This window comes from Hyperoodon ampullatus (assembly GCF_949752795.1).
Source record: "Hyperoodon ampullatus genome assembly, chromosome: 3".
Classification (NCBI taxonomy): Eukaryota; Metazoa; Chordata; class Mammalia; order Artiodactyla; family Ziphiidae; genus Hyperoodon; species Hyperoodon ampullatus.
Genome location: NC_136916.1, coordinates 56,574,699 through 56,586,870, shown reverse-complemented (window position 1 = coordinate 56,586,870; position 12,172 = coordinate 56,574,699). Strand labels below are relative to the sequence as shown.

The 12,172-nt window shown below is 39.0% G+C and overlaps 1 protein-coding gene across 1 annotated transcript in view; it reads right to left on the bottom strand.

Moving 5' to 3' along the window:
* Window positions 1-12,172, bottom strand: part of ZWILCH (zwilch kinetochore protein) — a gene marked incomplete at its 5' end in the record, with an annotated part of 38,590 nt that overhangs the window by 9,596 nt on the left and 16,822 nt on the right. The window contains 7 exons of the mRNA XM_079700497.1: window positions 385-521; window positions 4,648-4,676; window positions 5,189-5,345; window positions 6,536-6,615; window positions 7,146-7,251; window positions 7,907-7,956; window positions 8,468-8,561. Of these exons, the coding sequence (XP_079556623.1) occupies window positions 385-521; window positions 4,648-4,676; window positions 5,189-5,345; window positions 6,536-6,615; window positions 7,146-7,251; window positions 7,907-7,956; window positions 8,468-8,561 (653 nt within the window). The remainder of the gene's footprint in view (window positions 1-384; window positions 522-4,647; window positions 4,677-5,188; window positions 5,346-6,535; window positions 6,616-7,145; window positions 7,252-7,906; window positions 7,957-8,467; window positions 8,562-12,172) is intronic.

Below are 12,172 nucleotides of genomic sequence, written 5' to 3'. Positions count from 1 at the left end.
TTCAGTTACCATATAGATGGTTGGCAATGATTAGCTTGACCCAAATTTATAAGGATATAAAGAAAAGAGAAGAAACTAATATTTATTAAGCACCTCAAGTGTCAAGTACTTTATACACATCACACCGTTTTTATAGATGAAAAACAAGATGCAGTGAAAGGAAACTTCCTTAGAAAGGAAGTGCTAGATCCAAGTGTCCAACCTGATTCCTCCTGAATCCAAAGCCTTTCCTTCTCATGGCAGTGACTTAGAACCTTTCTGTTACTGTGAAGACAGGGTACACAGATTCTATCCTAACTGATAGTAAAAAAAGGCAGTTATTTTGGCTGCAACTATTTTAGAAGATAGTACATTTCTATGTAAGTAAACAACAGAAACACTTACTGTGTTAAAGAAAAGAGGAGTTCATGTTGAGGTTTAATGAAAAGCATGCAACTGACTACTATTTCGAGAATATGGTGGAGTTTTTGAACACGATGAACCTGCTCTTGTGTATCTACTGATGGAGAAATGAAATATTCCTGGAATGAAAAAAAGGACAAGGAAAATAGGGAGTCAAAGAACAAGAGGAATCTCTGCAAAGAATTAACCGTGCCTACTAAACCTCAGTGTGGATGCCTGATTAATAGGGAGGGAAAAAAGAAGACAGGAGGCAGCTAGATAGCCTTCCTCCTTTCAATACTATTCCTCAAACTAAACTCCAAGTCTTCACTGAGAATGTTCTGAGCAAACCATTATACACATTCTCTGGTAAAGGCAAATCACAGAACTGCTTCACCAAGGAGGTCCAAGTAGGTAACTAGTACCACCCATCAAACTCTCCAGATGGAAAGAATGGCAAATCCACAAGATAATTCTTAACTTCAACAAACTTGCTAGGTTGATGGGAGTACTCATGTCTAAAAATAGATAGTAAACCTGAAGTAGCAAGAAATTAAGCAAGTGTAGTGATAAGCTTCCACTAACATATATCACTGGTAAACTGGTATGAGGTTTTGGAAAAGAAAGTTGGCAATATTATGTCAAGCCATCATAATATGCTCAGATCTATTTCTGAGACCCAATCCTAAGGAAATAATCCATGGTAAATACAGTGGGTGGAATTCTCCAATGACCCCCAAGATTCCACTGGAATACACATCTTGTATAATTCATTCTCCCTGAGCGAAGCCAGAATCTATAAATATGGTGGGTTGTTACTCCCATGATTAGGTTACTGATTGACTTTGAACTAATCAAAAGGAAGAGCATCGCCTGGTCATTACTATGACCTAGTCAGTGAGCTCTTGAAGCATTAGAGATGCTCTCCTGCTGGCTTTGAAGAAACAAACTGCCACGTTGTGGAGAAGGCCACATGGTAAGAACCCACAAGTAACCTCTAGGACCTGAGGCCAGTACTGGACCAACAGTTAGCAAGAAAATGGGGACCTTCATCAAAGGGCCACAAGTAAATGAATTCTGCCAACAATAAGCGAGGGAACTTAAAAGTGGATCTTTCCCTCATCAAGCCTCCAGATGACACCTTGATTTCAGCCTTGTGAAACCCTGAGCAGAGGACGCAGGTAAAATGTGCCCAACTCCCAACTCCTGGAAACTGTGAGATAATCCATTTGTGTTCATTTAAGCTTCTAAATTTTGTTAGGTGGCAACTGAAAACTAATACAGTAAGGGAAAAGTTATGGTCATCTTTTAATTGAGTGGAGGTAATGGCAAGGGAGTAGGAGAGATCCATGGGTAGTCCTAAATTACAGTTTAAAGGAAGCTACGCAAAATGTGATAAACTAATTTAATGCAAAATCATTTATAATTAAATCCAAAATATAGGGACATATTAATTGTCTTACACAGGTTATTCCAAAATGTGAAAATAACACAAGTAGGAAAATAGGCATGGTCCCAGGCAGAGAGTACCCCAAAGCAGCCCCACTCACCACAGGCTACAGATTACAACATTCCCCACACCTGCCACCCATATTCCCTGTGGTCCTCTGACAGCTCTGGACGTGGCCCACCCAGGTCTTTTTCACAAAGGAACAGACCCAGATTGCCTTTCCCCTTTCTCTCTGCCTGTGCTACAACCCCGCCTGGTCTACCTCGGTCTGTCCCCAAGACCCTGCGCAGAGAAGAGGTGACATAGCCTGATGTTACTGATTACTTGGAGGCAGTACAGCCTAGTGAGGGCTTCTCAAGGTGTGGCCTGCTGTGACAGGCAGAAAACCACCCTCAAAAGATGTTCATGGGGCTTCCCTGGTGGCGCAGTTGTTGAGAGTCCGCCTGCCGATGCAGGGGACACGGGTTCGTGCCCCAGTCCGGGAAGATCCCACATGCCGCGGAGCGGCTAGGCCGGGAGCCATGGCCGCTGAGCCTGCGCGTCTGGAGCCTGTGCTCCGCAACGGGAGAGGCCCCAACAGTGAGAGGCCCGTGTACCGCAAAAAAAAAAAAAAAAAAAAAAAAGATGTTCATGTCCTAATCCCAGAACCTGTGAATATGTTACATTTATGGCAAAAGGAATTAAGGTTGCAGATGTATACGGTCATTTGACCTTAAAATTGGGAAAGTATCCTGGATTATGCATGTGAGCCCAATCTAATCATATGAACCCTTAAAACTGGATGAGGGAGGCAGAGACACAGCATGAGAAGGACTTGACCCACTATAGCTGCCTTTGGAGATGGAAGAAGGGGGCCAGGAGCCAAGGTATGGGTTGGCCCTTGGAAGTCCTCAGTTTATAGCCAGCAAGAAAAAGGTACCTCTGTCCTATAATTATGAGGAATTGAATTCTGCTAATAACTCAAATGAGCAGGAAATGGATCCTCCCCTACAGGCAGGCTCCAGACAGGAACACAGCCTGCCAACACCCTAATTTTAGCCTAGTGAGACCCAGACTAGACTTCCGAACTAGAGAACTACAGAGTAATACATTTGTGTGTGTTGCTTTAAGACACTAAGTGTGTGGTAATTTGTTATGGCAGCAATAGAAATCTAATATATCTGCAAACCACCTGCATCAGAATCATCTGGAGATGGAGATGGTTTGTTTAAAATGACATATTCCAGGGAGTTCCCTGGTGGCCTAGTGATTAGGATTCTGGGCTTTCAGTGCCACGGCCCGGGTTCAATCCCTGGTCAGGGAACTGAGATCCCACAAGCTGTGCAGTGTGGCCAAAAAAAAAAAGACATATTCCAGAGCCCCTAGACCTACTGAGTCACTGGGGCTCAGGAATTAGCATTTTAACAAGCCTTCTAGGAGATTCTCAAAGTTTAAGAACTATTGTGTCAAAAGTCTGGAGTTGGGGGCTTCCCTGGTGGCGCAGTGGTTAAGAATCCGCCTGCCAATGCAGGGGACACGGGTTCGAGCCCTGGTCCGGGAAGATCTCAAATGCTGGGGAGCAACTAAGCTTGTCAGCCACAACTACTGAAGCCCACGCGCCTAGAGTCCGTGCTCTGCAACAAGAGAAGCTGCCGCAATGAGAAGCCCGCGCACTGCAATGAACTGTAGCTCCCGCTAACCACAACTAGAGAAAGCCCGCACGCAGCAACAAAGACCCAATGCAGCCAAAAAAAAAAAAAAAAGTCTGGAGTCAAACCATATTTTAAAAAACAGGCATATTAAATGACTTGAGGGGAATTCATAAAAATAAGGGTACTCATATTTGAGTGCTGAGATTAAGGGGGTATTTGCATTATATTCTAATTTTCAAAATGTTATTACTTTTCTAAGTATAAAAAATGTATTAAAAGTTTCCACTAAAAATATACACCCTTAAAAAATGTTTAAACTCTGAATAGCAAAACTTAACCTCAAAAGAATCCAGCTGAGTCTTACTTTGCATAATAGATAAAACTAGAGTTTTCCTATCTTGGCATTTTTATAAGAGACCAGATGTCATTTGAAGATCCATTTTCTTAAAGAATCTTACAACAAATGTCAAGGGTCCTCATGGATGCTCTTTAATCTCCTTAACTTTCTAAATCAAGACACTAGGAAAATAAAAAAGTTCATAATCATGACCCTTAAATCCAGAAGCATCTTTTTTTAAATTTAATTTATTTTTTATACAGCAGGTTCTTATTAGTCATCCATTTTATACACATCAGTGTATACATGTCAATCTCAATCTCCCAATTCATCACACCACCACCACCCACCGCTTTCCCCCCTTGGTGTCCATGTTTGTTCTCTACATCTGTGTCTCAATTTCTGCCCTGCAAACCGGTTCATCTGTACCATTTTTCTAGGTTCCACATATATCAGAAGCATCTTTTGAATCAATATGTTAAGGAACATAACAAATTCTTTGGAAGTAATCCTTCACGTGTAAAAGAAATGGGTCAAGAGAATATAAAGCAAATATTCCCTTATAAGGCCTATCAAAGAAAGGCATTCCTTAACCGTTTTAGATAAATGGAAGTTGTGGGAGTACACTGGTTTAATAAGCAGGATACAACTTTATGCAGTATCATACATTTATAAAGAATGAGAAGTGACATTGAATGGGCTACCTTTTTGTCTGTCATATTAGACAGTGTAATTGCTCGTCTTAATCTGTCTGTTTCCTAGAACAGAGGCTGGCACAGAATAGACACTTAATAACTGTATGCAGAATGACTGAAGAAAGAAAAACCAACTTTAGAATAAAAACTCACCAAATGATTCAAAGATGCAAGTTCTTGGCCTATCAAGAGAAAACACATATATGCAAATAAGTCTTAGGTATTATCTATTACAAATTAAGCAACTTAAGAAAAATATTTCATAGTTCATATATAAAAGAAATGCTCAAGCTAAACAGTTTCTCACAAAAAGCCAAATTTTCTGGTATATTACACCATAAATATAAATTAATACTTGTTCTAAAAATGATCAAAGTTTGCCCCTAATAAAAACAACCAAGTAATGTGTATTAAAATAAAAAGCATTTTTTATTTACTACATTAACCTCAAAGAATCTCAAAACATTTGAATTAAAGACAAACAAAAACTATAGTTATCTTTAATATAATATCTTTATCGAGCAGGAAACTAAGGCTCAAAAAATGGGAGTGCTTGTCTCACAGTGAACCAGGGGCAAAGCCAGGACTACAAACAATTAGGGACAAGTACAAAGATAAAATCTGAGAATACCTATGCAGCTTTTAATTTTTTGTGATGCAGCTTTTAATTTTTTGAGCTGGGAAATGGACTTACCTATGAAAAAACAGATATAATCTTTCTTCAGTTTATCCAAACCAATTTCCAAAAGCATCTGAACTGGAACAATCCCACTGAGAGAAACCGTGTCCATGGTTCCATGGTAGGACTGATGAATGAGCTTACTTAGTAAACTGTTACTCCCACTATGAAGCTAGAAATTGAGAAAAGTTTATAAAGCCACAAATACAAATATAAAAAGTCCAGTAAGCAAGAGAAACAAACTGCATTAGCTAAAAGCTAAAACTTAGAAGCTTACGTTTTTCATCACCTAAAACATTTGACATTTTCTCATTACTGTCTTTCTGTTATCTCTAATTTCCAACACAATCTTCTGCATTTTCTTTTTTTTTAATACTATTTTCACTTTGCACTTGTTGTACATGGTAGCGATATACTTGTAAATATCTCACAAACACAGAAACTCTCAAGAGAAAAATTCGATGGGCAAGACTAAAATGCATAGAATGACTAATGCCAAATAGGGGTAGGGTTTGCATGCTTCTGCTCTGCAGTGTATCTCCGTTCACACCTAGGAAAGTTTCTGTCATTGTCATGAATTGGCAGTTGTGTTATTTAAAATAATTCCTATTAGATGAAGAATCTTTTTGTTTCTAGCTTTTACCCTAGATTTTTCTTCATTATAAAACCACAAATTCATTACGGAAAATCCATGAAGTACAGAAATGTATAATACAGTTGGAGAAACTCATTTATAACCTTACCACCAGAGGTGACTATCATATTTTAGTGTATTTGTTTCCGGGTTTTTCTCTCCAAAATTTATATTTTTTATACAATAGTGTATAATCCTTTCTTTTTACTGAACACTATAAGCATTTCTCCACATCATCTGTAGCAAGTATTACATGTGCCATTATGTGGCTATATCATTATTTACTTAGGCATTCCATTAATAGTGAAAATTCAGGTCATTTACAATTTTTGCTACTGTAAATGAGGCTGTAATGATTATTATGATACATAAAATCTTGATACATATTCCTGTGTATGGCCTTAGGATGGATACATTTCGAGGATCTCAATACATTATCATAATTGCTTTTTAGAGAGTGTTTCAGTTTGTACTCTCATAAGTAGTAATATGAGAACAATCATTCATAGCAACAGTAACGACAATATTAGTAGCTTACAAATACTGTGCACTTAACTATGAACTAGGTGCTAAGTGCTTCACATGAATTAAGGAACCTGTCCAAGTTTACACAGCTAGAAAGTGGCAGAGCTAGAATTCAAACTCAGGCAGTCTGCTCCAGACCTTATGTCCTTAACCAGTTTGCTATGCTGCTGAGAAAAGGTTCTCACACACACTACTAAACCTACCCATGGCTGTATATCACCACGCTGTAGACTCTGGATGATCAACGTGAAACACTTCACCAAGTCTTGATAAGAAATCACACCTTGGAAAGCAAGTCAGTCTAACATTACTTTCATGGTTATTTCTGCAGATCAAATATGTCATTCATTTCAAGGATACACAAATGAAGTGGAAGACAAGTATCTGAACTTTATGGATGGGGAAGGGGGAAAGAAATTAAAGCCCCCCTCCCCCCAAAAAAAGCATTTTTAAAGAAAGAAATTAAACCCATTGCCATAAAATAACATACTTAGTAAAATATTATGGAATATCTTTTCCTAATAATTATAATTTCACTAAGGTATATGTTTTGGTTCATATAAATACAGCATAAAAACCACCTAGGTCTTATACTTCCGGCAAGAGAAAAGAAGAGGTTCTACGAATTGCCTTGTCTTAGGAAAATTCTTGAGTAAAATGTGCCAATGCATTATTAGAAATGAGTTTGATAAAACAGGAACCAGATGTCCACACAAGACTAGCAGTAAACACTGTATTATTTTCAAAAGACTTAAAAGTAAACCTAAAAAATAACCAGAAAAATTTTATTGCACAATCCTGATGGACACCTACTACTACTCATTTTGCACCACAGCTGCTCAGCAAAATCGAGATCACCCCGTACTGTGAGAAGACACTCCATGGACCGATCAACTGCAGCAGAGTCATGTTTCACTGTCTGGAAAAGAAGTGAGTGCCAAAGAATACTCAGTTTATTTTTTAAAAAGTGCAACAGTTTAAGGCCAATAAGCTTTCTAATGCTACTCTGAGAAAAGGTGGGGTCATGAACACATGCAAAGAGAGACGTGAATGCATCTTCTACAATTTCGTCCACTAATGAGGAGATACAAATAAATAGACAGTGAAAAACGGGACCTCTAAAATTGTTTTTAAACTCTGATGCCTAAAAACAAGCATTCAACTTTCCTCCCATGGAAAAATATTTAATTAAATACCTTTGTCTCCATTTTCCTATTTGTCAAATGACAACATATTAAGTGCAATTTAATAGTACCACCTGTGGCATATTAACATGCCATCTCATAACATATTAATATACTATAATAATATCACCCCACAGTATAGTAACATATTCATTTCCATTTCTCTGCAGTTAAGTGATTAATAAATATGTACTAGCTCTCTTTAAAAATATTCATCGGTTCTCGAGGAAAATAATCACTAGTGCTGACATTAAAGACCAACAAAAAACTACTCTCAAAATGCTACCTTGGCTGTAGCAGATCCATTTGAGATTGTATGATGTGAAAGACAACAGTACAACCAAATTTTACAAGCTCTTTCGGTGTGCATTTCTGATAATAATCACTTACCTCTGTGGTTTTTTTTGTAGAATCATCAAATTCATCCAGCTTATTTAAGTCTAGAAAGTGGCAAAAGCTTATTAACTCTGGATTTTATTTATTTTCCTTCATTCCAAATTATTTCCATTCTAATCCCATTTTCAAATGGCAAATGAAGATAGTAGAAGTATAACCAGGTATTTTAGCAAATTACTTAGCTCTCCAATGGAGGTTAAAATAGATACCTACTAGGTAGGGGTGTAAAGATGAACTAAGATACAATGAAAGACCCTGACACACAATGTCAAGCACATGGTAGGTGCTCAAAGGTTACAATCTCAAATATGATTGCAGTATATAAAATGTAAATTAAATAAGTATTATAATTCTTAAAATCACTGAGACCTTTACAGTTAGCAATTCAGAATGGAAGCTGCCCCTCTCACCATGACAGACCTCATAGCTTTAGATATATCCCAACCAAAAAGAATATCAAGCATAAGAAGACAGTTTACATTTAAATATAGCAAGCATAAATTCCCAATTAAGAAAAATAAACAAAAAACAAGCATGAGTTAGGAAAACAAACACCATTCAGAAATTCCTGCACAAGTTCAACAGCAGATTTTGCTTCCAGAGACTCAGGCCATTCAGTTACACCAGTCCTCAAACCATCAGCTAAAACCTGTGAGATTAAAAAAAAAACAAACCCAAAAAACTTGTTAGCAAAAAACATAGTTTAATCAGTAAAATGTATTTAGTAATAATATTAGTGTGTGTGTGTATATATACATATATATATACATATATATATATATATATATATATATATATATATGTATATATACACACACACACACTTTTTTTTAAATTTTTACTTGGCCATACCACGTTGCTTGTGGGATTTTAATTCTCTGACCAGGGATCAAACCCGGGCCCTCGGCAGTGACAGCATGGAGTCCTAATCACTGGACTGCCAGGGAATTCCTAGTACCTTGAATTCTTCAATGTTTAATGAGATGCCAGGAACTGTTCTAAATGTTTCATATGCAGTAGGTTATTTAATCCTCACAAAAACCCTATGAGGCAGATACTACTAGCACTCCTATTTTACTGAGACTAAGAGGTTAATTAACTTGCTTAAGGTCACACAGTTAGTAACTGACAGTGCCAGGACATATATCCAGCAGTCTTATGCTAAAGATGGTATTTTGAACTCTCATTATGTGTGCATAGGTGTTATAAAGGATTCAAGACCTATGAGCCTGCCTTGAAGACACTTCTAATTTTGGTGAAGAAGGACCGATAATACAGATGAAATAACTGGGGAACAACAAATATGAGACTGAGTGGAAGTTTACATAAAAATACCATGAATGTGTATGCCTATACCTACAATATCTAAACTGAACTAAGGAAAGAGGTCGAGGGCAAGATAGGCTGGAATGGCCAGAGGAACGGTGTGAAACATTAGCTCAACTCAAATGCAGGAACCACTGGCTACAGAGCAGGGGATAAGATGAAGAAGGTGGGATGATTCCGCCAAGGGTGGCGAAAACACCCAGGAAACGGCGGCAAATAAGAGTACAAGGAATAGGGATTAGACAGGAATAGTGGTGTTAAAACTTGAAAAGATTTTTTATTTCATTTGGAAGACAACAGCCATTGTTGATTTTTTGACAGGAAAATGACATGGTCAAGCAGCTAAGAATTCTCCCGTCAGAAATACTCAGGATAGAGTCTAAGGAAAAAAGAAAGTACAGTGTTTCTCAATAGGAGTGAGATCATCCTCCATCCCCAGGGAGTCTTTGGAAAAACGTGAAGATAAATTTTGGCGTCACAGTGACTGTGTGTACAGGAGCACTTTGAGCATTTAGTTTGGTGGGGGCCAAGGATGCTACACAGCTTGCAATGTGTACAATGGTCCCAAACCACAAAGAATGATCCTGCCCAAGATGCCCAGAATGTGTGTCCCTGTTGAGAACAATGAAGGATCATTAGAGTGGTCCAGAAGGGAGGTAATAAGGGCTTTAACTAAGATGGGCACAGTGATATACCTCAAAGCGAAAAAAACAAAAACCAAACAGTACATTCGAGAGAAAGAGAGAGACAGACAGACAGAAATATGTAAGGAATAGAAGAAAAGAAAAAAATCCTACTTATTTGTAAAAATACAGGGGACTGAACTTGGAGAGATGATGGCCACGTGCACATCTAAGAGTCTGTGAATTTCTAAGGAAGATTATAACATGGACTTCCAAGTCAGACAGACAGACATGTATTCGAATGAGTTTTAAACCAGCTCTTCCACTTACCAGTTGCTGACACCTCAGGCAAAATAACCGAACCATCTAGCACCACATGCTGGGCACACAGTAGAGTGGCAGCTTCTAGCTGTGGCAGTAACTAGAGATAGTTCTTACTAAAGTAAAAGACAGGGTTTCTAGCCTGTGAAACTGAAGGAATGATGAAATCACAGAAATAAATGGGGGGTTTATTAAGGGGATCTAGTCTGGAGATTTCAAGTTTCATTTTGGACATACTGAATTGGAGGGAAGAGCCCTCTACTCAAGTGGGAACTAATTTGATGGAAGTGGGAAAGATCAGAAGTGGTAGCAGCTTAAAGATGGGAGTCTGGAGTTCCCTCGTAAAGGCGTTAGTCAAATCACTAAATGGATAAGCCCTCTGCCGGGTGGAGAAAGGAGGGCAGAGGCAGGAAGGTAGAAGTATGACGGAAGCCCACAGGAAGGGTCCTGAAAGAGGAGCTCTCAAGAAAGAAGAAAGGTGAGAAAGGTAGAAAAAGTACCAAGTTTTTTACAAATGGGGAAATAATGAGAGGAGGTAAAAGTATGAAAAACACCTGGTACTGTGCTAGAAGCTGAAGGCACAATGGGGTACTTGGCACTCAAACCTAGTAGGGGAGACAGAGAAGTAAACAAGTTACTGTTTGATAAACCGTCTGACAAGGGGGGTGCGTAAGGTTCTACGGCAGCATGAAGCACAAGCAGCATAAGCTATTCTGGGGGATCAGGGCAATCATCTGAGGTGAAGATGTCACAGACAGCTAACCCAGCAAAGAGGTGGAAGAAGGGCACACTAGGCAGAACAACACACACACACACACACACACACACACACACACACACCAGAAAGTGACAGTGTGATGGGACTGGTGCTGCTACAAGCAGGGAGCTCAGTATGGCAAAGCAGGGAGTGAGATTAAGCTAAAGAAATAAGTAGGAGCCAATAAGAACATGAAAAGATGCTCAATGTTATTAGCCATCATGGAAATGCAAATCAAAACCATAATGAGGGACTTCCCTGGCAGTCCAGTAGTTAAAACTCCATGCTTCTACTGCAGGGGGCACCAGTTCAATCCCTAGTTGGGGAACTAAGATCCCACATGCCTAGCGGCACGGCCCCAAAAAACAAAACAAAAAACCCCCATAAACAAACCATAATGAGATACCACTTCACCCCCACTAGGATGGCTGTAACAATAATAAAAAAGACAGTATCAAGCATTGGCAAAGATACAGAGAAAATGGAACCCTCATACACTGCTGGTGGGAATGTAAAATGATTCAGCCACTTTGGAAAAGATACAGTTTGGCAGTTCCTCAAAAAGTTAAACATAGCGGCTTCCCTGGTGGCGCAGTGGTTGAGAGTCCGCCTGCCGATGCAGGGGACACGGGTTTGTGCCCCGGTCCGGGAAGATCCCACATGCCGCGGAGCGGCTGGGCCTGTGAGCCATGGCCGCTGAGCCTGCGCGTCCGGAGCCTGTGCTCCGCAACGGGAGAGGCCACGACAGTGAGAGGCCTGCGTACCACACACACAAAAAAATAAATAAAAATAAAGTGAAACATAGAGTTACCGTATGACCCAGCAACTCCACCCAAGAGATGTGTAAACATATGCCACATAAAAACTTATACACGACTATTCATGGCAGCATTATTCATAAATAGCCAAAAAGTAGAAACAACCAAAACATATATCAACTGATGAATGGATAAACAAAAATGTAGTACATATGCACACTGGAATGTTATTTAGTAATAAAAAGGAACAAAGTACTACAGAAAGTAGATTAGTGGCTGCCAGGGGCTGGCAGGGGTGGGAGGTTTCTGCTAATGGGTATGGGGTTTCTTTTTGGGGTGATGAAAATACCCTAAAATTAAATATGGTCATGGTTGCACAACTCTGTCAGTATACTAAAGACTATTGAATTATATACTTAAAATGAGTGAATTTTATGGGATGTAATTTCTATCTCAATAAAGCTGTTAAAAAAAA